This window comes from Drosophila persimilis, unplaced genomic scaffold (genome assembly GCF_003286085.1).
Source record: "Drosophila persimilis strain 14011-0111.01,24,50 unplaced genomic scaffold, DperRS2 tig00000431-arrow-pilon, whole genome shotgun sequence".
Classification (NCBI taxonomy): domain Eukaryota; kingdom Metazoa; phylum Arthropoda; class Insecta; order Diptera; family Drosophilidae; genus Drosophila; species Drosophila persimilis.
The window spans coordinates 4,085,545-4,109,883 of record NW_020825312.1 but is presented as its reverse complement, the minus strand read 5'-3'; the positions used below and the strand labels follow the sequence as shown (position 1 = coordinate 4,109,883).

Genomic DNA, 24,339 nt, shown 5'->3' with positions numbered 1-24,339 from the left:
TTGGGGGTAATTGTTTAAATACTTTATTTTTTTCCATTTTTCCGTTTCCATTTTCCATTGCCGTTGCCGTTCGTTTGCAAATTTAATTTATTTAATGAGCAGCGCAATAAAACGCATTTACTGTCAAGTGATAAAATGGTATTTCAGTCGAGGCTGCTCCTGTTAACCCGCCCCCACCGCCGCCTCCGTTTGGGATATTTTTCATTTATATGTGCCCCACATGACAGGCGCACGCCCCGGCCCCCGGCCCCCTGCGAACCCTCTCCTGCTGTTGACATGCAGCAATTATTAACTTTTGTGCGGCTGCTGCCATGGTGCCGTGTGTTTGTTATTAATTTCTTGTTATTTATGCAAATAGTTGGCACTTAATACTCGCACGCTTGCATTTACATTGCATATCGTACACATACGATACGTATATCTGAGTCCCTTTCTGTTCCCTTGCTTTTTTTTTGTAAAATGCTTTGTGAATTACAATAAATTAGCAGCACCAGAATGGTATGTCCCTCATATCCTGGTATTTTCCGGATTATTATTTGTAAAATATGTGGATATGAAGATCTAATAGGAGTGCAAAAGGCATGTCCCATCCGTGCAAGACTCCAAGAATTAAAGGAACTGTGCGTACCACAGATATTTTCAAATCATTGGTAAAAGGCCTAGGCACACGAGCCTCTTTCTTCAGCCTGTTGCACACGTCCAAACATGAACTAAGAACGGAGCCGAGAATACTCCAACAGAAAGCGGGTGCAGAGCATCGCAGCGGGCACGTTCACCGCTTATCGACAATGTTGAGCTCTTTTGAGGAATTTAAAAGTTTGCTAAGGATGGGGATGGGAAGTAGGAGCAGCATCCTGGTCTGGCCCAGCGTTCTCTGTTCCATAAACTCCACTGAGTTATCGCAGGCAGACGTGAAGTCATCTCTGGTCGCATATGCATTCCCCGGATTCGAGGCGGGCGGGGGGCGGATTCAGTCTGTCCCGGCCTGGCCAGGTCGGGAGGGTCACGTCTGCTGCTATGGTCTGGACGGGTCCGTCCGGGCTTCGTCCTGTTTGACTGCTTATGAATAAAGTTGTTTGCTGCCTTGTCAATACACACATGCCATCATCATCATTCCACCGCCTTCATCCCCATTCCCGTGCTCTCCATTCAATTTGGGTTATTTGTCGCTCTATCTGGCACGACTCGTAGCCGTAGCCGTAGCCGTAGCCGACCGACCATCCTACCCCACTGGTGGCTCCTTTTGTTGACTTTTCGGCTTTTTGAATGGGCCACGGAGATGTCTATTCATTTTTTGTGTAGCGCTATTAGGGCTGCCGTCATCGTCATCACTCCCCCGAGCAATTTGAAATGAAAAGTTCTCTGTCACATAAACATATGTACATATGTATGGATGGGAAAAAGAAACACACACAAGATGATATGTGCCTGTGCCACCCCTTGCCCACACTTGCAGGCTGTAAATAGCAACAGGCGTGGTGACGAAATGTGTCCTTTGACATTTGATCGCCTGCCTCCGATAATCCTGGCCAGGGCATCACCACCTCGTTGGCTCTTCAACAGCTACAGCTCCAGCTCCAGCAGCAGCGGCAGCGGCTGCTTAATGGCTTGCTGCATTATTTATAGCACGTCGCGTTTCCCATCAGAACGCTTTAACACGAGTGCAGAAAAAAAGAAGCCAGAAATATAGTCCACACAAGTCGTTGACTTTAAGCCGTAGACAATGCAGGGCATTAGGCGGCTCGATCCCGGACAAGATGCAGCTGAAGTAATTAAGCACTCGATGGGTACGAGAGTCCACAGAATGTTTGGAGCGGCTTGTCCTGCAAGGAAGATGCCACTTCTATGAAAATCAATCATTCTTTTGGGCTGCAGGAAGAAAGGGGATGTTGCTGACAAAATAACAAAAGTTTCTCGGCCGAAAGGATGGAAAATATAGCCGTGAGACCCTCTTTTTACCTTTAACTCCAAAGAGTATTCGTTCGTCGGGCTTCTTCGACTCTCTTCAGAGCATTTTAGTGTGTGTTTTCCGCACGCAATTACAAAGTTCAGCTCACATGTAAAGCCGGTTCGGCTGTGGGTCTGGGGACTCCACTGCCTTGGCCGGGACTTTTACTAACTTACTTGCCTCGAAAGCGTCTTAATTTACTTTTGCGCTCAGGCGTCTGGAAAATAAAAGTGCAGCCACTGGCAGGCTTTGTCCTGGGCCTAAAACAACGCCAGCAGAGCAGAGGCAAGGCGGAGAGGGAAGGAGAGAGAAGGCTCAAGGAAAAGAACTGCGGCAATTCGCTGCACCGTTCCTAGCGGTTGAACTTGGGCTTGGGCTTCGGCTTGGGCTTGGGCTGGGGGTTGCCGCTCGGCAGTGCAGTTAATTATAATTAAGCATCTGAGTTAACTTAACCACTTTGAGGCACTCTCTTAACTGAAGGAGCACACATCCGCCCACATCCGCCCACAGCCACAGGAGCAAGGATCCGGAGCAGGAGCCATAGAGCGACTAAGCCACCTGCTGATGGAGGAGCTGCAGCAGCTTTAATGTGTCAGGGCCTTGTCATCGTCATCGTGATTCTTCCTTCTTCCTTCTTCCTTCTTGGTGTTTTTCTTAATTAAAGTTGCGTTCATTAAAACGCCTCCGGCGCCGAAAAGTAGGCCACGAAAAGTGTTGCATATTCAAACGGTTATTCAATACGGTTCTTGCTCCGATTGTTGTCTGTACATACCTCCTCCCCCCGCCCACAGCCACAACAATGCGGTGGTGGGGAGGGGGAAACAAACGTAAGCCGTTATGAGGGAAGCTCGGAATTGAGCCGGCGGCTACATGCCGCCTCGCAGGGATGTTCCTTCATTTGCAAGGACAATGCGACACAAAAATAGAAAGCTTTTGAATGAGTGACTGACTGAATGAGTGAGTGAGTGAATGGGTGAATGCCTGAACGGGTGAATGAATGAATGGATGATTCGGGCAGCCAGGCCGGAAGACGCGGCTGTGGATGTGGATGTGGATGAGGCGAGAATGGCAGGCAGGAATGCCATTATAATAAATAAAGAGCCTTTCACTCATAACTGGCGCACAATGCAGCCAGAGCCATGAATATCCCAGCTACCCTTTATCCCTCTCCTCCTACCCTCTCTTATATCCTTCTTTCTGTCTGACTCTCTCTATCTCTCCGGCCCTCTCCCTCTCTTTGTCAGTCACTGTCTATCTGTGCACCCTGTTTGATTTATGCCAAACAATGCGAAAAACGCTTTTAATAAAAATGATGGCCAAAACCCTTGATACCGATCAATGATACACCATTCTCAAGGAATTGCACCTATTTTCTGGGCTTACTGATATTTACATACATCTGCGGGGATGGCTTAAAGTTTCGAAAACAATATTTATGCAATGCATTTTAGTCAGGTTTTAATTTGTTTCAATATCATTCTGCTGTAAAACGTTTTTTATGGATTATCGATATATTCGAATTCCGTGGCACAGTGTCATCTACCATTTTGGCTCTCCTTTAACACTCTTTAATCAGATGATTTCTCTCCGCATTAGACTCAAGTCGGGGCTTCCCAAAAAGCTTTCCCAATTAACACCAACTGCCGCGTGGCCATAAATCTGCAATAAATACAGGGAGTGGAGCGGAGGGGATGGAGAGACCGGTCTGGATAGCGTCGAGCGATTGCATAAAAATCACATTAACAATTTGCTAGTACACGAGTATTTTATTTTTATTGCTGCATGTTTTATTTTTATTTCATGCACGTCTTTTGTACATATTAATGCCCTTCCTCGTGTGGAGTGAAAGAGACGAGGAGTATGAGAGCTATGCAAAGGACCTCCACACATCACACGCACACGCACACATTGAACACACATGTTGCCACAATGTGGCACGAGGCCAGGAGACAGGCGGCAGAAGGCAGTGCAGTGTTGCGCCATCGAAAGCGCAATAAAAACGCTTAATTTTTCACTTTTACATGGACGCCGACAGAGTTACGTCCTTCCCCTCTCTCTCATATCCTTACATATCTCTTTCTCTCTCTCTCTCTTGCTCCAACGAGGTGTTGGCAAACTGTGAATCCTGCGAGGGGTAATGGTGTTGCTGAAGCGAGTCCTCGTCCTCGTACTGCTCGTATGTGTAAGCCATTTGAAAGTTATTTAATTTAATAACAAGCACAAAACATGTTCCAAGTAAAAGCAAATGGACATAAATATGAGAGGGACTCCAAAGGAAACGGGGAAGCATGAACGAGAACGAGAGAAGACCCAGGGAAAGTGCTTACAAGGGAATCCCCTTAAATTCCAGGAAGTCGTTCCTCTGCATTTGGAAAGAGCTTTAAATAAATGCGATTGACTTTGCACAGTTCTCGTGCCTTTTATTCCAATTTCTATTCAACTGATCAGCAATCTGCTGAAGGCAGTCGGTATTCCCTAAAATATATCTTAAATTAGTTACACGGCGCCCTAAAAACCTCCCTCTTCTTTAAGGGAAAGGTTAAATAGAAAAAAAAAGAAACGAAGGCAGAAAAAGTTCCTTTCAATTAAAAAGGCATTTTTGCATTTTAATTGCCACGCGATAAGATGCAAATCCCCAAAAACAACACAGAATCCCTGCCATATACGCAGTACTCGTGTGTGTGTATGTCCTTATAAATGAAACGCAAATACGCGGACAGAAACCGATACGACCGATACGCTACGCTACGGTGATATCCATTTGATATTTAAGCCGAACGACAAACAACGACGACAGCGACAGCGACAGACAGGAACATGGACGGGCAATGGGCAATGGGAATGGGAATGGGAATGAGAATGGGAACGGGATCACAGACAGACAAAAGGACAACAAAGTGGATGCGATTTTTATTTATTGTGGACGCACTTGCTCTGGTCTTATTTTACAGATTTCCCAGCAAAAGCCGGACAATCTGCGGCCAGTCACAGATTTGGAATCGCTGGAAAAGTGAGGAATCAGCAGAGCCGTGGGGTAGGACTCAATCCTACTGAAAATGAAATAAGCTGCAGCGGTGCAAACAAAGCCGTCAGCAAAGCGCCGTCTAAGCCACAACAACAGTCGGCAAACGCGGAAAATACTGCAAAAAGTAGCACAAACAGTCAGCAGAAACAGGAGCAAGAACATCACTAGCAACAGCTGCAGAAAAAGTAACAGAAAAGTCAGAGAAACAGCAGCAGAAACAACAGAAAGGGGAACAGCAAGGAGTCGCCAGGATTGCTTTCTTGTACTTTGGACACACGTGCGCCGCGGCTGCGCCGGTGCCCGTGAACGTGCCCGTGTCCCTGGGAGGTCCTGGTCCTGGTCCTGGTTCCATCTCGGTGACATTGCCACCCTCAACCATGAAGCTGTCAAAGCTGTCCAACCAGACGAATTCCCAGGATCCGCAGGCGGTAAACTCGCGCATCTTTGTGGGCAATTTGAATACCTTCCAATGCTCCAAAACGGATGTGGAACGCATGTTCCAGATCTATGGCCGACTGGCGGGTAAGTCGGAACAGAAAGTCCTTCCTCTACGATTATATGCATACGTAACGTTATTCTCTTTGGCTTTTTGTCGCAGGCATATCCATGCATAAGGGCTATGCCTTTGTGCAGTTCACCAACCCCTTCGATGCCCGCAATGCCTGCCACGGCGAGGATGGCAAGACGGTCCTCAGCCAGACCCTAGGTGAGTACTGCTGGCCGTAGGCCTAGAAAACCTAAAGGAAGGAACGAACAGTGGTTGTGGATGTTTTGTGGGATATGTATCACATCTATCAATGAATATTTGATGAAATATCAAAGAGAATATCCTGATTCAATATTCCACTAAACCTGAATGCTTCCTTCTTAAAGAAACGAAACGCTCTGTACTTTAAAAATCCTCCACGTCGAAGGCAGCTGCTTTGCATAGACATTCCAGACCTTAACCCTCGCCCCCGGACAAGGGCCGGGCCGGGCCGCTGCAGTTGCATGTCCATTGTGGCACAAGGATAGCGCGGGTCGTCAGGTTAATGGCCGCCGGCACCGGAAGCGCAGCACTAAAATCGAACCAACGCGCGAAAAAAGCTGCAAAGTGGGAGAGTCGTAGTCAGAATCTGAGGATGAGTATGGCTTTGGCTTACATACATAGTAGGAGGCAATGGTAATGAAGGAGCCGAGCCGAGCTGGCAACGGCAAAGGCAAGGCAAAGGCAAAGGCAACGGCGACCCTGGCATGTGTAGTGGCCATATCTTAGGCACCCTACCACAAGCGGCTGTCTGAGTATTTTTCCCGGCCAGAGCGGAAGTGGCTGCAGGCCGCAGAAACTTAAAGTGCGGCCGACATAAATCTTGGCGCGATACTTTTAATGAAATTTCAATGTTGTGCTGCCTGTCTGTCTGTCTGACAGTCTGATTGTCTGACAGCCTGACTACCTGGCAGCCACTACCGATGACTGTCTGACTGGCTGGCTGGCTGGCTGACTGGCTGGCTGCTTGGTAATTTCGTTTGAGCGTTTAATGAAATAATTCCAGTTGCCAGTTGCCAGTTGCAGCTGCAGCTGCAACGTTGACGTGCCACCGATTCGCTTTCGCCATTCTTTGGCAGTGCGTTCTGGCTGTGAATCCTCCATTTTGCTCGTGTGAAGAACAACTTAATGCACTTAGCGCGCTGTGTCAGCTGATGGAGATGATGGCCAGAATGATGGAGGGGGAGAAGGGAATGGGAGCTGGAGATGGAGATGGAGATGTAAGGCTGGCAGCGGTGCTGGTGCGGATGCTTCATATTCATACGCCCCGCTGGCAGGCAAATGGAAAGAAAGAACTTAACAGCACTCATAAAAAGCTTTCGCTCTGCTTATGCAAATGCAGAACGCTAAATGTGGAATGCTAATTCCTCTGATTAGGAACGAGAACCAACAGCTCTCGAGTCGCAGAGTGAAGTGGAGCCGCCGCTGCCGACTGTAATATTTCATTGCTACGCGCCATTGACTCTGGAGTCGGGTGGAATGCTGCCAGGCCGCAGCTAAACCGATTGAAGCAGGACTGGACCGAGGCCAGAAGCAGGAGGAGGAGGGGGAGCAGGAGCAGGAGCAGGAGAAGGAGCCTTAGTGGAAATCCTTCTTATGCTTTTATCCTTAATCTTAATTATAGCCTGCCTGCCGAGCAGTCAGACAGCAGGGCGGCAAGCAGGAAACAAAAACAGAGAGGAAGGCAAGGAATGGAATGGAAAATACTGAAACAAAGCAGAAGATGGCAAAGACAAGGCCCTGAAAAAAAAGAAAGTGGAAAAGCTATCACGCCTCCCACCCACACCATCAGCTTTCCCCTCCTTCACTCACCAATTTGTAGTTATAGCAACGTCTCACTCCCATTTCCCTGCTCTGATTCTTCCTTTCTCTCCCTCGCTCTCCCCTCCCTTTGACTGCGGCTTGTGTTTTGGCCGCGTAGCTTCTGGCCCTAAGCCCCCCAGCGGCGCAGCCGTCGCACTTCAAACTTTGTCATGAATTATGATGAACGAGCGTGGGCTGTACGAGTGTCTTCCCACCATTTGTTCCCCCTTGCACCGCCCCCTCCTCCCATAGATTCCTCTACAAAAAACCAGCCTCTGTCGCACCCTTTTCATTGAAAAATGAAATGCATGAATCCGTTGCTTCCAGATATTTGTATACCCTTTAACCGAAAAGAACAGCAGAACAGCTGAGTTTTCACACAGTTTTTAGAGTGGAAAAGAGAATATTTAATCAATACACAACTTAATCAAGCATTTGTTGTAAATTTACTTGAAATCTAGCTTTGTATCTCCGATGCAACTTCCATTTCATAAATGAATGTAGAGGGCATTTGTTCTGCGACTTCCTGAAAGCCACCACCTCCGGCCTCATTGTTTTTTTTATGCATAAACAAGAACTGACAATGTATACAGTTTCGCCTGTGGTGCAGTTTTATTAAGATTAATGATTGGGGGGGTGAAGTGATGTCAGATTGAATTAGTCGTGGTTTGGGAATGCAGCTGGCCAATGTGGATATGCATGCAGACAGAGCATAGCAATTTTTTAATCACTCACAGCTCGTCCATTCATTTGCATAATGAAAGGATCTGAAATGATAAAGGCCCCGCCCAGATAGAGAAAGGATTCCATTCCTCCTATTGTCCTGCCGGTCTTTGTGGATGATGTTGTTTAGAAGACAATGACTTCAAAGGACCCCGAAATTTGTGTGTATTCTGTTTATACTTTTTTTTTTTGGGCCCCCAGCAGATTGCCTTTTGCAATTAGGAATGGGGAATCCGAATCCATCTAATCTTTTTTCTCTCTCTGTTCCCTTGCAGATGTGAACATGGTGGCCGAACCGAAGGCACACCAGATCGGAAGGAAGCGACAGAATGTGAGCAAGACGGGAAACGATTGGTGAGTGCGCCCAGCCCTCCCCCCCCAGCCCTCCCCCGCGGGAAAATTACGATTACGATTATTCGGAATGCCTTCTGGGATACATCTCCATTGCAGCTCATTTCAATTTAATCTAAAAGTTTATTTTGGTCAATTTAACGCCGCCATGTGGCATGTGGCATTCATTTAGAGTTTATTTACATATCATTTAACGGCTTGACTTTCGCTCGGTTTCGCTTGGACTGTTCTGGGGTTACCATGGGCCACCATGGGGTTGGTCTGTCTATGTATGGGCCAGACCCAAAGTTCCGCCCAAATAAATAAACAAATAAGGAACAATTCATCAGGCGATGGCCATGAGGGCGTCCTTTGTTTCATCGCCCGTCTGGCATAAAATATTTGGCTGTCAACTGCTGGCCGAGTCTCTCCGTTCCCCGTTCCCCGTAACCGTTACGGGCCAAGTTTTCGTCTCCATTTCCCGTCTGCAGTGTGGGTCACTCGAGTATTCCTGTGTACGTGTCCGCGTGTCCGCTCGTCCGCTCGTCCGCGTGTCCGTGTGGGGAGAGAGTTCGAGTGCTGCGTCAACACACTCCGAGTTCTTTCTGCGAGTTCTGCGCTGTGAGTGACAGTTGCAATGTATGCCATAATGTCCTGGTTGTCCTGGTTGTCCTGACTGTCCCGCCAGGAGCTGTGGCTGGTGCTGGAGCTGGTACTGGCTCTGACATGTGCACTTGTTTGTCCTGGCGCGGCCTTAATGATGACTGAGCGACATCCACAATTTATTTGGGTCTTGAGTCCCGGCCACGCCGCCTTGCCAGCCTTTTCCACTCGTGTGGAAATATTTAATTTAAGCTTAATGACGCCGAAGTGAAATGCGTTACGGCTTTAAAAGGACATCGCCGTGGGGCAGGAGAGGAAATCCATCTGACATCGACTTGATTGTAATTAAAACGCAAACATGTCACGCTCCAGCCCCATCCAGTGGATTCGCTCAGTCCAGGTGCTCTTCTGTTCGTCATTAAACGGCTGCTTTCAGTCATTTTCGCCGCTCCCCAGGTCCACCCTCTCCACTGACTCTCTTGACCACACACAAACCAACCGAAAAAGCCGCAATTGTTGAGCCACACCCCCACTCGCAGCACCCAGAGTCCTGAATGGCCCACTCCGGTACTCATTTGACCACAAATGGCTGGCTTCACTGAAGGCGGGGGAGAAGGGTGTCTCGGGTCATTGCATCAATCACTGGCAACATAGCCCGGCGGGAGGGCGAACAAAATTGCCAAATGACAATACAAACGGCAGAGCAGCCAGAAATGCGGGAAATGCGGGGCCTAAACAAATATTGACTGACAGACGGACTGATGGCCAGGGACTGACAGACGGACAGACTGACTTACAGACACTGCACTGCGGTGGGGCAACAGTTGGCAGGTTGTTCATTTTCAGTTAATGGGAAAGGGTATCCAGTTGATTTCTTTGTTGCATACTTTTCGGGGGCTTCTCCAGACAGTCCCCGACACTTCAATTAGCGAGCAAATGTTTGCCGAGCGTATTACCTCCTGTGTAATGATATCCTTCCGTCTGCTTGTGCCTCCCTCAGGGACTACTTCTACGACAGCTACTGCTCCTCAACCCTGCTGCGGGGCGGTGGCGGCGGAGGCGGCGGAGGCTCCAATGGAGTCCGTGCAAAGAAGCGGAAGCGCCTGATGACCAATGGAAACGGCCTGGCTGTGGCCGTGCAACAGCAGCAGCAGCAGCATGGGCAGCACCATCACAGTGCAGCCGCGGTGGCCGCTGCTGCGGCGGCAGCCGTCCACCACCAGCACCAGCAACAGCAGCAGCAGGCGCAGCAAGTGCAGCAGCAGCAGCAACAGCAGCACCATCATCAGCAGCAGGTGGCTGCCGTTGCCATGGCGGCCATGGCCAATTTGTTGCCGCAACAGCAGCTGCTGCTGCATCAGCAGAGTCTGCTCTCAAATGCCGCCACCGCGGCGGCAGTGGCCACCACGGCAGCCACAACGGCGGCTCCCGGTGCCCTCCACTGGTCCCAATACAAACAGGAGCAACAGCATTCGCATCCGCACCAGCATCCCCATCAGCATTCGCATACACATCCGCACCAGCACCAGCAGCAGCAGCCCCAGCAGTTTGGATTTCAGCTGAAGAGCAGCGTGGCTGTCCAGGCGACGACATCGCCGCAAAATGCAAAGTCAGCAATAATTGCTAATCAAACGGCGCTCGCCGAGCAGTACCCGGGTGGAGTCAACGTCGGAGTTGGAGTCGGTGTTGGGAATGGGGCCGCAGCCTTTGCCCATCAGCAGAATCATCAACAGCAGCAGCAGCAGCAGCAACAACAATTGGGATGTCTGCTGCAACCATTGACGCTGGCATTGTCCCCACAGCAGCCGCAGCCTCATCAGGCGGCAACGCCGCTTCAGTTGCACAGCCAATTGATGCAACATCAACAGCAGCAGCAACAACAACAGCAGCAACAGCAACAGCAGCAGCAACAGCAGCAGCAGCAGCAACAGCAGCAACAACAAGCACAGGAGCAATTAAGTTTGCATCAGCACTGGGGACCTTTCAAAGTGTACAGTGAGTATTGACTTGGATGATATTGGAGGGTGGCGATGCCACAAGGAATATTTTAATGGGTGTGTGTGGTCGACTCTAATGACAGTTTGTGGGTTCATCCAGCAGTTCTGTAAGATTTTATCTTTAGAGTCAGCAGCAGTATCACGAAACGTACTGTTTTTCTAGAGCACGAAAATCTTTGGAAGTCGATTGCTTTTAAAAACTACTAAGAAATGCGATGTATCGATAATCGATCGAGCTGTGTCAGCTGTAAGCAGGAAAAGGAAAAGTGTTGTTACTCTGATAAATTATTTTGAATGTTGAGGTTGAGGTTGGCTTAAAAAAAGCATTTATAAAGAAGGCACAAGGAAAATTAACCTGGTAATGGTGTAAATTATATGTAAATGCATTGAAAAATCATATATTTTTTTACTTTTGCAATTAAGATTTTTTTTGTTGCACAAAAGGGCGTTTACTTTTTATTTCTTCGAGGAAAATGTTTCCGTTTTGTAAACGAAAAACCTTGCTTTTTGTGAACACGGGATCATATCTTTTGTGGTTTTCAAAAGTAAATCGAAACATTTTGCCGAAAGGGAAAACCTGAGCCTGCCTGATTGATGACACACATTTTCGAAATCGATCACACGAATCAGCATTGAACAATCGAATAGTATTTCTTTGATAAATCTGTCAAAAATAACTGCTTGTCGATTCCTTCTGTGTGTTTCTCTAAAACTGAGAAATGTTTCCACACGAGGCAAGTGGTAGAGTAAGCGGAGCGGTCGCCCAGTTAGTCGTTCTGATTGCCATGTTGAGCATCGTCAATAGCCTGCACATCCAGCCCAAACAGTTCCAGCTTCAGGAGCCTGTGCAGTCGCTGTGGCAGTCGTTCCCCCTATCTGCACCTTTGGCGGCACCGCCACGTCTGGCGGATGATTACGTCAGCGGGGTACTGAGTCTAAAGGAAAGTCTTCTCAAGAAGCCGGTAGCCGGCGGCTACCGGAGTGGCATGAAGAGCCTGCCACAGATGGGGGAGAAAAGTCAACAGCAGCAGCAGAAGAAAGAGGAGAATGTTGCTTCCTTCGCCCGGTTGATGCCGTCGAGGCTTTCCTACGAATCCCTCAAGAAACTAATGGACATGCCTGCCGTGGTAGAGGCGATTGCCCAGCAGGTTCCGTTTATCGATCCGCAGGCCAAGGAGAACGAGCAATTCACGTCACAATACCCTTTCCAGTTACAGCAGGACGAGTTTCTGCAGCAGGTTCCGTTTATGAATCCGTCGGTCAAGGAAAACGAGCAGATCACACAGGAGGAGTTTCGGCAGCAGAGAACGGTACAGACAAACTATCAAACCCAGTTGCTGCAGCAGCTCCAACAGTTATTCGGGATGCGTCCAAAGTACCAGCCGGAGTTGAATGGGGCTGCGTTGAGCTGCACCGCGGCTCCTGATATTTCAGTGGACAGTGAAGAATGTCAGACGGACTTTCCTGAAGAAGCGGAAACGACAGAGGAGCCCACGGATGGGGAGAAGGTCATCGTGGATGTAAAGCCTGCCAAGCCGGACAAGAACAAGGAAAAAGCAAAGACCACCACACCCAAGCCCAAAAAAAAGACCACCAAGAAGCTATCCTGCTGCACCAAGCCATCCAAGGAAAAGAGCGGCAAGATGCCCATCAGATTCTCCCTGAACTTCCAGAACGAGCAGTCTCAAGAGGACGAGGAACAGAGTCAGGAGACCGAGGAGCATGAGCAACAGCCCCGCACCGGCCGACATGTCTACAATCCTGATCTTTATTACGATGCCTTCGCCAACCGTTTCCGATATCGCCAGGAAAGTAATGCCGAAGCCTTTGGACAAAATGAGATTGAGACCGAAGATATGCAGTTGCAGAGGATGAAGCGAAAGCCGTTGATGAACCCTAGCCGCAATCAGCGTCGAGTCCTGGACAGGCAACGCCTGCTGCAGGCCGAAGTCAAGCTCTGGCCCATCAACATGAGGAATATGATCGATCGTATCCATTGAGATATGAATCTTTTGTTTCTCCTTTAAATATATTTTGTTACTTGATTCGGTATTATAAAAATTACATAAGAAGTTTCTTCTAATAGAAAATGTTAGAAGAATGTTCACAAGAGAGTATTAAGTGATTAAGTGATCTTGGAAGCATATAAACAACTTATTTTTGCCACTCTATCGCATATTTCCAGGCAATCCGGACACATTAATCTGCGGCAATTGCCGGGAATGCTTCGGCGAGCTGTCTGAGTTATTGGACCACAAGAAAAGTTATTGCAAGCTGAGGTTCACATGCAAGTGCCAGGATGTTGCCTTTGCGGCCAGTGCAAGTAAGTGGCGGTGGGGCAGGATGGGGACTGCGACTGGGACTGTGACTGGGACTGGGACTGGGACTAAGACTGGGTGTGGCAGCTTGTCTGTTGGCAATTAATTTATGATTGTTAAACACTTTTTGCCCCCGATGCATGCCCAGGGCCAGGCCCAGACCCAGGCCCAGTCTCAGACCAAAGTGTTTGTCTAAGGCTCATTGTGAGTGAGTGAGTGAGGAGTTGGCCTGTTTGCAAGTCAGCAACATCTGGCTACAGATCCGTATAACCATATCCATATCCAGCATGTCTGGTTGTGCCATGGTCCTGAGGCTTGAGGCTTGCGGCTGCTTGCAAATGCATTTAAAATTGAGTTATTTATGCGGACAGGGCCTCAACGTTGGCCTTCTGCAAATTCCAACTTAAATAACTAATTAATTCTCGCATGTTTCCCCACACACACAAACGCAGAAACGCCACCATCGAGCGCCAAATTGCTTTGCGCCGTTTGCAAGGATGCTTTCGCCAATCCCTGGGATTTGATGGTCCACGCACAGGCCGCGCACATGGTTAACATTTACGAGTTGGGCGATGAGGCAGCCAATGCCAATGCCACCAACAGCGGCGCCGCCACGAACAACCACACATTGAACAATGCCAGTGCAACAGTGGAGAATGGTCATGCAACGCTGGCCGCTGATGAGGCTGCCACAAAGCAGATGCCTGCGTCATCAACACTTAACAAGGAGCCCAATAACAATCACAAAATTAGCAACAATAAGCACAGTACCAGCAATGGCCACATGTCGCCCACAGGCGAGGGCATTGTTCTGGCCGGATCGGTAGAGAATGGAGCTGCCAGCGACACGGATACAAACTGCTTGGTGGACATCAAGTTCAGTCCAAGCCCCAGCCCCAAGGAGGTGCGTGTCATGGATAGCCCGCCCCACCCCATCAACTTCCTTAAGAGATCTGCTGATGCTCAAAACGATTCTCTTGCAGGACCAGCAGCGTGACGACCTGTCGCTGGACGGCCGGATGTCCAGCAGCTCGCAGCAGACGCACCACTCGGACGAGAAGCTCCTGAACGGGTCCGTATCTTCGCGGGGCAGCTCGCCAGGACTCGAGCCCGATGAGCCGCCGGCCACTCGCGCCTGCATTGTGCGAACTCTGAGTATTGTGAGTATGGAAAACCCATTCGATTAGATGCACTCCTGCTTATAATTTGTTGCTTGCAACTTGCAATAGTGCGATTCAAGGCTTCTTGTAGCGTATCTGAATTCCATATAGAACTCATATATTTTTGTTTATTCTTTCGCACACTTGCAGGAGACTTCTGGCCCCACTACGGCACCATCGGCGACCACTGCTCTGAGCCTGATGTCGAATAGCCTGAGTCTGGCCCTGGCCCCACAATAGGTCGATCGGGCAGCAGTATTCAGAGAGAACTGCCTTTGGATTGGGGTCTTGTGAGGTGTTTATCTTTATCCGATACCCGATAAAAGTGCAATTCTTCAGTATTTTTGTAACAGACTAACCGGCGGGAAGAGGACGTTAATTACAGCAAACATATCATTTTAAATTAGCTATAGATATACATATGTACGTATGACATACAGATAAACCAGATATAACTACGGTAGCTATTACAATTACAAAGAGGTGTACGAGGTATACGTATATTCGTATGCAAGTGTACAATAATTGTAATCGTATTGGTCTTTTATGTTTGGGTTGTTCGCATGTCCTTTGGGTTTAGCGTTTCAAACGAGGATATTTGTTGGGGTTTCAGAACTGCAAAAGTGAACGTATAGGTAAAATTATGGAAGGCTTAAGCTGTCAGCGTCTGTCCGCAGAGTGGGGGATATGTGTATAATGTTACAATGGGACAATGTGGCAGATTAAACGGGAAACGGCAACGAGCTTTGTATATAGTTAAACAGCAATTACAAGGATACAAATTAAAGAATCATAAGATCATTGTTAATGCCCAGGCTTTCATTGTAATTTAATTTTTTTTTATAATCTATCAAGCTTAATTATCGTAGCGAGACAACAAAATGAAGCCACGCAAATTGTATATCAGAAGTATATCAGAAGTAGCATAGGAACAACAGGTGTTTCAAAAACAAATTCGGAGAAACTTGTGCGGCAGAGAGCTCTATTATATAGTACTATAATCACATACGCGTAAACTTAATAACTATATAATCTGTAATACCCACAAATATCAAAAGTAGCGGCTATGTAAATAGGATAAACCTATACTTTATGTACTAGCAGGCAACCAAAATTTGTAACTAGTAAAGGTAACAACATTCAATTCAATGTCCTCCAGCTTAAGCATATAAACAAGCAAATGAAATGTATTAAACAAATGGATATACCAAATACATATATATATATACATATACAGATAATACACATATCCAGTTGAATCTTTTTAATGCGGAACTTTGAAAGGGAAAGTTTTTAGGCACCCTGAGACTCTGTCCTTGGGTGCAACAGCTCGCAGGGTCTTCGGCGACGCATTAGAAATTCTATTTTCGAGCTCATTAAAATAAATGAAGATCGCCAGACTGTGAGAGACCCTACCGACACCGACGACAGACCCTGCCAGACAGTGGAGTGTGTAAATATTTAGAGCCAGAACCGAGAACAGGCAACAGAAAAAAGGGAGGGCAAGGACAATGCCAACATTGTTGAAAGCAAAGCGCCACGATAATGAAAAGTCCCAACAAAAGGTGAGTTCCTGGCTGTCGTGGAGTTGCAAGTTCCAGCCCCCAAAAACCTAGACACAATGCCCAGCCAGAATGCAGTTAACTTTATTAAATTGCGCAACGAAAACGGTCGCATCGTGTTGTGTGTGGCGGCGCCTCTTGTTGATGCACCCCTTTTTGTTGTTCATGTCCTTGCCACTGGCTATTGCGGCGCTTTTTTGGACCACAAAAGAAAGGTATGATGACTTTCAAATCAGCCTTGGACAGTTGCTTGTAAATTATAATAAATAAAGTGATATTAAGGAGGTCCTTAAATATGATATTTTACGAACATTAAAGATCGTCGCACTCTCGAATCTCTGAGAGTAGGTCTTTCGCCGATCTGCCACTATTGGGCCGAGAAATAGCGACCCGATCTTTTGGCTGGGCTATACAACAGCCGATCTGAGCTTGACATGTTTTTTCGTGATCGGAAGAGTCCTGCCAAACGATTGACACCCGAAACTGTGAAATCAGCGTAATTTGGATTATTTTTCTCCTGGGAAATAGACCCTTCTCCGATCTGCACCTATTTAGGCGGGATATATAGCCCAGATCTTTTGGCCAATACATCGGATATACAGCGAATGATCTGGGCGTGGAATATATTTGAATGATCGGGATACTCCTATCAATCAGAATGAATTTCCTTTTCTTGCCTTCCTATCGGTTTTTATTAGATACATTTACTTACACTCTTGTATCTTGTGCATATTATATATATGTAGTTCCATATCAAGTTTCCTTTTTTTTTTTTTAAATTGTAGTTTCTACGGCAACATTGATGTTTGGAAATACTCGAAATACAGCTAAACTGTTTATTTCAAGATTAATGGTAAAGAGTTATTTAAAACTCCTTAAATATTGTATGATTTAGGTAAAGAACCATAGATCAATCGACATAGCCAACCGAATTTTTGTTGTGTGCAGACTGGCTCCCGACTCCTGAGATGCATGCATGATGCGCGCAGTAGTCCTTCGGAGGCATTGGTATAGCTATATTTTTTAATTTAAAATTGCTTTTGGACTTGGTATGAAAAAGCTTCCAGATATATTTATGTTCTTTTCGAAAGGAAAGGTAGTGTATTGAGTGCTCAAGTGGCCAAATATTCCATTCCTTTTTGCTACTGTGCCGCTATGCCGCGTTTAACCTGAGGATTTGACTCGACATTGTCTGCGTCTGCGGCCGTTTGCCATTTTGTTTCGAGGTCGTGCTAAGCGCCTGCAGTCGAGTGGCCAGCAGTTGAGTAGACGCCGGGATTTAAAATGCATAAGCCTGGGCCCTGCACCTAGCAGTTGCAGGAACAACAGCCTTTTCAATTTTGCCATAGTTCAGGTGCACCTCGACACCGGATGCAGATGTGGTTGAAGCGAGCCCAAGCCCAAGCCCAGGCCCTGGGCTTGGGGAGCTTAAAGTGCGCGACTGCTAATTAGAATGCCTCACCCAGAGCGGGCTCGAAGGTAACATTTAGCCGGCATTGGGTCAGCGCTGACAATTACTCCGACTGGCTGCTGCTGCCCCCGGGACTGCTCTACAGTCCGACTTTTGCCGGGTGCGAGCTTGCAAATTACAACAGCTTAGCGAATGAAGTAATTGAAACGCCACCGAAAACTGAGGCGCCCAGTCCCCCTCACCCATTCTCTGTCCTTTTTCTGCGTCAAGCCCTGACGAATTTCCGCGTATACGATGCGTGATGCGTGCAGGAATCCTTCGGGGGCAGATCCAGGGCCCCAACGGGCTTCCTGGGCAGCCGCACCTCTCCGGCCAGCTATAAAAGACGAAGCCTTTGCGTGCGCTCTCCTGACTTAGTCAACGCAACTGCAGCAGGTCGGACCGGATTCAGTTTCGACCATGTCTACCGACAGCACCCAGCCACATACACCTAGCCACGACCTGACGAGGGTCCAGCTGTCCGGCGCGAACCAGTGGAAGCGGGCTGCTCTGATGGCCAGGGCGGCGCCAGCTTTTCGGGAGACCGTCTCGGATGACAGCGAGGACGAGGTGGACACCAAGAAGCAGATTAAGTACGGAAGCGGCTTTCAGGCGGCCAAGGCCATCATCCATGAATACTGCGACTACACGACCATCCACGGCATTCGGTATCTGGGCGAGAAAAAGCGCCCCTGGCTGGAGCGCCTGTTTTGGGTCAGCGTTCTGCTGCTATCCATCTTCACCTGCTGCAAGCTGACCCTCAATATTTGGGACAAGTGGAACAACAATCCGGTGATCGTCAGCTTCGCCGAGAAATCCACGCCCGTCTGGCAGATCCCCTTCCCGGCCGTCACCGTTTGTCCCGAGACGAAGACGCGACGTTCCATATTCAATTTCACCGACTGCTACCACCAGGTTCGAGACTTTGCCCTCAACGTCAGTGGAATAGTGGATCTCACCGATAAGCAGTAAGTTGCTCCAGCTCCCGCTCCTGCTCCCAACCATTCCTGATGGTACTCTTTGTCCATAGAAAAGAGTTGTATACCGCCGTGACCCAGGTGTGCGAACCCCATCTGCACGACATTGCCCTCGGCAAGAACACCAAAAAGGGCATGGAGATCATCGATTCACTTACCGAGGTGTCGCCTCTCTTCGACGACACCTACCTGAACTGCAAGTGGCGCAATATGCCCGTCAAGTGCAGCGACATTTTCCACAAGTTCGTCACCGAAGATGGAGTCTGCTACAGCTTCAACTCGCTCAGTCCCGCCGAGATCTATCGCCCCGAGGGGTAAGTTGTGGGTAGTTTCCGACGATGCGAGATCCACTTACACTAGAGAATCTTCCAGCATCATTCCCGATTTTATATTCCGCGAGGAGAATCGTCTGTCCATGGACTGGAATGTGGAGGATGGCTACAGCGCTAGCGCTGATACATCCCCGTATCCCAATCGCGTGCTGGGGCCTGGATCCAGGGCTGGTCTCTACCTGTTTATGGGTGGCATGGAGATGGACTTTGATGATATGTGCCGTGGTCCTGTTCAGGGTTTCAAGGTGGAGCATCTCTCGTTCTCGGAACACACCAAAAACAGAACTTATGTTTCCCTTTCAGATTCTTTTACACACCCCCGGAGATGTGGCCCAAGTATCGAAGCAGTATTTCCGCATACCCTTCGACCAGGAGGTGCTCATCTCTATCCGGCCCAAGATCATCACCACCTCGGACGGACTGAAGCACTACGAGCCGGGCCGCCGGCAGTGCTACTTCCAAAAAGAGCGCGATCTGCGCTTCTTCAATATCTACTCCCAGAGCAACTGCGAACTGGAGTGTCTGGCCAATTTCACCCTGACCAAGTGCGGATGCGTCAAGTTCTCGATGCCGCGTAAGTTGCCCAATTGAAATCTTTGAAATCTCCCTCATGGATTCCCCGTACAGGCAATGTGAATATGCCCGTCTGTGGCGCGGCCAATGTCAAGTGCTACCACAAGGCGGAGGACGAGCTGCTGCTCAGGGAGTTTACCCAGGGGTTGGTGTCGTCAGGGGAGAATACCCGCGGTGAGACCGAGTGCAACTGCTTGCCGTCATGCACGTCAATAGCCTACGAGGCGGAGATCTCCCAGGCGGACTTCGACTACAAGACGGTGATCAATAGGGACACGCCCGAGGGCAAGGAGACACAGACCAAGCTAGAAGGGTGAGCAACCAAATAACAAGATCATAACAAGATCCATTCTCACAGCTCCTTCCCCGCTGTTCAGGATGAAGATGTCGCGTGTCTCTCTCTTTTTCAAGGAGGCCCAGTTCCTGACCTCGCGCCGCTCCGAGCTTTACGGCACCACCGACTTTCTGGCCAACTGCGGCGGTCTCCTGGGCCTCTTCATGGGCGTCTCCATGCTAAGCATCGTGGAGCTGGTCTATTTCTGCACCGTACGTCTCATTTCTAATCTGCGAATGCGCCGCAAGACCCGTAAAGAGCTCCTGCAAGCGGTCAACAAGGAGGCCTAATGGAAAGGCCTCCTTATAAATAACCAAGTGGCACTTGGCCACAGAGCTGCCCCTGGTAGTCTGTATTTTTTTTGTTTTTTTTGCTCCGTATGTGTGCTGCGCTAAATGTTTAATCTGCAAACAATGAAAATAAAGTTGTACTCAGCACCAGACAGCCAAAGGAGTCGTATCCTTGCCAGCATTGGCATTGGCATCTACCAGATGATACACGATACGACCCGCACATCCTGCCAAGTCTTCAGTTGTCCCTCCGGGTGTGTGTGCATTTGAAATGGAATCAATTATTTTATTGTGTGATTTGCTGCCGCATTCGATTCGATTTCCAAAGTCAATAGACAACGTCATCGAAGTCGAAGCCAAAGTCGGATGACTCTTCTCCTTAGGCTCATATGCTATGCGGGGCCAATCCTTTGATTCGATATCCTTAGATGGTGGGGCTACCTTAGCTGAGCAAACACTGCGGCAGCCATTCAACCTCCACTCATCCTCAGCCTCCATCTCCATCTCCAACTCCGACTCCGACTACGACTGCGACTACGAGTGTTCAAGTTGTGCGTGCGGCTCTAATGGAAATCCAATTGAATTAAGTTAATTATGTTGGCAAATATTTAAACAATAGCTGCAATTATGCACTCCCACCCAGGCAAACTTAGCCACTCCCAACCGCAGTCACAGCCACCGCCACACCCACAGCCGCAGCCGCAGCCACAGCCACACGGTGAGTCCCTGGAAAGTAGGCTTTAAAATTGCAACGTCGATGCAGTATACTGATATACGAGTATGCATTCGTTGTCATTTACTTTAATTCAATTGCCAGACAGGCAGCGGAACTTATGAACCCGTGCAAATGGCGGCACGCAACAGTGAACCCCAAAGAGTTGTGCAACAGTTGTGCGCGACTGTAGTACGGTACGGTACGTGACCTGCGACGAAGCTCCTGATATATGTACATATGCATGGATCGCATGGACGGCGTCGACACAGGGTCCTGGGCGCAGTACATTATGGCAACAAGTGTCGAAATGTGTCGAAATATTGCAAATAAAGTTGACACATTTGCATACCTCATAAAATTTCCATGCACATGTGCAAAAGTTTCATAACGCCCGGCACAGAGTGCAACAATTCCAGATCTCCAATGGGCGTGGCACTGGGCATTATTTTCCATAGCCATCTGCCTCAGGCACTTTCCACTTCGGTGGCGCATTCGTGCCTGCCAATTTGATTCACATATAAAAATGAATTTATGACAATTTCCGACTGATGGCTGCCAAGGCTGTCTCGAGAGCTTTATTGATTACAGCCAGCACACGAGAGGTGCTTCAATATATCTGGAAGATAGTTCGAAGCTGGTCCAAGGAGTAGCAGAGTACAGAGTGGTCAGAATAATCTTCATATTTGGCAGGAACGGAGCTATAAACAAGCCCTAATCCATACAAATTGAAGGACAATATTGTACACATGTATGTACAAGTATCTTGAAATGATAGACGATGTTTAAACAATTGAGGGTTCAGATCTCCTCAGAGATATTGCCTGCTTTCCCTTGCGATTCATATCCAATCATTTTCATTCTCTTCTGTCAACTCTCTTAGCGAATTATGTATTCCCCTGTTCAAGTATGTGTGAGTGAATGGCTGTGTCTGTCTATCTATCCCTTTTGCTTATCAGTGTGTTTTTGTTTTTTGTATTCAATTATTTTATTTACGCTACTTTTGCAAACTTATATTTATAAATTTTGCACACTGTTCTGTTGCTCGAATAATGTTGCTGCTTCTCACAACTGTTCCTTCTTACTCCGGCGACACTCGCCTTTGCCTCTCTGCTGTCTGCAGCTCCCGCATTATTGTAGCGGCAAAGTTGGTGGTGGCATCCCATGCCTTGGGATCCACTACCATGTGTGTGTGCATTACATCATTCGGTTCGCTCAGACGCTGATAATGTGACATCGGCTATTAAGCAGTACGGGTAAAAGCCACTCAAAGTCAGGGCTGGCAATACCAGTAATCAATTTGCAAGTAATTTCTCCTTTCTCCTCCGTTCCGCTCCGGCTGAAGCTCTCCACCGCTTTGTGTCCTGTTGGCAGACATGAATAAGTCGGGGGATAACATGACACTTGACATTGAGGCGGCGGATACCACTTTGCCCCCCCCTGCACAACAATATCAATAAAAAGTTTCTTCCGCTTTTACGGAAAATATCTCGAAAAAAAAATACAAATTGTAATTAAACTTTTGCACAATGCAACTCAAACTGTCCGCAGTGTCTGGCAGAAGCAACAGAGGCAAAAGAGGCAACAGAGGCAACGAATGCAACATTAACAATCAACTGCATAGCAACAACAAATAACAAAGTGGAAGCAGAGTCGCGGCCAATCGTTTGATTTGCTTGGCAAGGCTTTAAATTTCCGGTTTCCTGTTTCCGGTTGAGGAAACACCGTGCTGCGAATATCGCTATTCTATAAGCCAAGTATTTCTAATATTTTCGCCATTTTCTTTGAAATAAGTGATGCACTGTGCCCCATCTAGTGGCCAGATGGCAGCCATGTTTATTTGCTTGTGTGTCGGTTACGCCGAGCAGCCTTTTGCGGCATTCAAATGCAGAGCGACAACAGCACGCGGCCTCATGTGTCATGTCTCGGCTCACCTGGATGCCGTCAAACTGATTGCCTAAGCGGAAATGACTTGAATGCTTTCGCTATCGCCACGTCACACGCCAGCACCGCGTCACACGGGGCGTATGTGGAATTTCGCACTCGATTGCCTGCCGCGAGAGCTTTTGCTTTTGAGGCAAAGTTTTGTGTAACGCGATTAGCGGTTTGCGTTCTACCTGGTTTTGTTTGCTGTTGTGTCTAACTTGAAAGCCACCTGCCAGAATAGAGCATCCACAACACCCGAGCCCCAGCCCCTGCTCGAGCGCTGGCATCGATTGCAGTAATTGCAGTTCCTCTGACGCTGGGCCCCGACTGAAAGTTTGAGCCTGCATAGACTTGGAGTTGGAAAAGTCATTAAAAACTTGAACCCAACTTTGGATTCGAATTAGAATTTCTGATTAAATTGTTTGGCACAGACCTCTAACACACACACACACACACACACACACACACACACACACACTCTTTTCAAAGGGAGTTGAGATTGCCAGCGACAAGACAATTAATGAAAAATGCATAAGCCAAATGGCGAATCAATGTATATCGTGACATCAATGGCGGATTAACACCCTCAACCTCATATCCACACTGCCACCATTCGCCTCATTGTCACGCAGGGATTCCTTTACTGCTGTGGTCGTGGTCGGAGCACAATTTGTATGCAAACCTCGCACTAAATTAGATTCTTTTTTACTGCAGTCACATCGCCTGTTGATGATGAGGCGATGACAGTATTCTCCTGCGGTCTCCGTACTCCTGGTGCTGCTGCTGCTTCTGCCTCTGCTGCTGGCGATAAAATGCGTAAGCTCGTTAAAATTGCACGCGACGCGCCTCTTATAATAATGCTGCCAGTCGATGCTTCTCGATGGATGCTCGATGGATGGATGGATGGATGGGGGGATATCTGAGGGATACTGATGGTGGGTCGTATTGATTTGACTTTGCCATTTCCAAGCACAGCATCTTGCGTAATGCATGAGGTAATGCCTGACTTTCATTGTGCTTCCCGTGCGATCCCACATAAAAGCTTTGATGTTTGATGATGGCCATGGCCATGTCTGGGGGCTAAGTGGCTGCTAAGTTGAAGCAATAAACTCTCGACATATGGGCGCTCATTTGGGATGGGGGTTCTGTTTATTGGTAGTTATCTTCTTTCATTTACATGATGCTGAAATCCATGGTTAAGGCGTCTTTTTATCATTGCACTCCTGTTGAACATTTTCACCCGTTTCGTCACTAACAATGGAACTTGAAATCCCAAGTTTTTAATTCATATTCAGTTTTGTAATTGCTTTTTCATGAGACCATACCAGAGACCTTTTCAGTCGTACAATACATACACAAAAATATAAATTAAATTCACTTGCACAAGCTCTTGAGCTTATTATGCATTACCTAATGAAAACTGGGGCAGGACCAGGATCCCGGATCCCGGATCCCGGATCGGGTCTAGAGCTGGTGCCAGGAACTGCCAGCCGCGTAAGCAAATAATAAATAAATAAATAAACGAAAAGCGCAAATAACATTCGAGAGCCAGATTTAATTTCTAACGTTGAGTGCGCATATTAAAACAGACCGAAGCTGGTGCTGGTGCTGGAGCTGGAGCTGGAATTGTGGCAGGGACTATCCTGTGGATTGTTGATTGTGGCAAGGGAATTGGGGGCAGACAAAAGGCAGTGCCACAGGGGTGATAGTAGGAAGGAAAACCTGCGAGCTGCGAGCAACAAACAAAGAT

The 24,339-nt window shown here is 47.9% G+C and overlaps 3 protein-coding genes across 3 annotated transcripts; all 3 read left to right on the top strand.

Annotated features, from left to right (window-relative positions):
• The first annotated feature begins 5,272 nt into the window (after positions 1-5,272).
• On the top strand, positions 5,273-15,629 carry LOC6597191 (DNA N6-methyl adenine demethylase). Its single transcript, XM_002022300.2, has 8 exons — positions 5,273-5,495; positions 5,572-5,679; positions 8,301-8,379; positions 9,959-10,953; positions 13,141-13,278; positions 13,726-14,177; positions 14,257-14,433; positions 14,584-15,629. The coding sequence occupies exons 1-8, from the start codon at positions 5,351-5,353 to the stop codon at positions 14,671-14,673; spliced, it is 2,184 nt and encodes a 727-aa protein (XP_002022336.2). The 5' UTR covers positions 5,273-5,350; the 3' UTR covers positions 14,674-15,629.
• LOC6597192 (putative mediator of RNA polymerase II transcription subunit 12) lies at positions 11,648-13,070 on the top strand. Its single transcript, XM_026989894.1, has 2 exons — positions 11,648-12,103; positions 12,167-13,070. Exons 1-2 carry the CDS (start codon positions 11,675-11,677, stop codon positions 12,953-12,955), a joined length of 1,218 nt encoding a protein of 405 aa, XP_026845695.1. The 5' UTR covers positions 11,648-11,674; the 3' UTR covers positions 12,956-13,070.
• Positions 15,630-17,855: 2,226 nt separating the features above from the next.
• On the top strand, positions 17,856-20,067 carry LOC6597194 (pickpocket protein 28). The gene is made up of 6 exons (XM_026989774.1): positions 17,856-18,413; positions 18,476-18,736; positions 18,795-18,999; positions 19,058-19,328; positions 19,382-19,640; positions 19,705-20,067. Exons 1-6 carry the CDS (start codon positions 17,866-17,868, stop codon positions 19,949-19,951), a joined length of 1,791 nt encoding a protein of 596 aa, XP_026845575.1. The 5' UTR covers positions 17,856-17,865; the 3' UTR covers positions 19,952-20,067.
• The last annotated feature ends 4,272 nt before the right edge of the window (positions 20,068-24,339 follow it).

What these genes read in the sequence shown, in the direction of transcription:
- LOC6597191 (XM_002022300.2), top strand. Translation starts at nt 5,351, where the DNA reads ATGAAGCTGTCAAAGCTGTCCAACCAGACGAATTCCCAGGATCCGCAG. An exon ending in GGTCCTCAGCCAGACCCTAG is followed by an intron (nt 5,680 to 8,300) that starts GTGAGTACTGCT and finishes GTTCCCTTGCAG; the next exon opens with ATGTGAACATGGTGGCCGAA. An exon ending in TTGTGCGAACTCTGAGTATT is followed by an intron (nt 14,434 to 14,583) that starts GTGAGTATGGAA and finishes GCACACTTGCAG; the next exon opens with GAGACTTCTGGCCCCACTAC.
- LOC6597192 (XM_026989894.1), top strand. Translation starts at nt 11,675, where the DNA reads ATGTTTCCACACGAGGCAAGTGGTAGAGTAAGCGGAGCGGTCGCCCAG. An exon ending in TAGAGGCGATTGCCCAGCAG is followed by an intron (nt 12,104 to 12,166) that starts GTTCCGTTTATC and finishes TACCCTTTCCAG; the next exon opens with TTACAGCAGGACGAGTTTCT.
- LOC6597194 (XM_026989774.1), top strand. Translation starts at nt 17,866, where the DNA reads ATGTCTACCGACAGCACCCAGCCACATACACCTAGCCACGACCTGACG. An exon ending in GAGATCTATCGCCCCGAGGG is followed by an intron (nt 18,737 to 18,794) that starts GTAAGTTGTGGG and finishes AGAATCTTCCAG; the next exon opens with CATCATTCCCGATTTTATAT. An exon ending in CGTCAAGTTCTCGATGCCGC is followed by an intron (nt 19,329 to 19,381) that starts GTAAGTTGCCCA and finishes TTCCCCGTACAG; the next exon opens with GCAATGTGAATATGCCCGTC.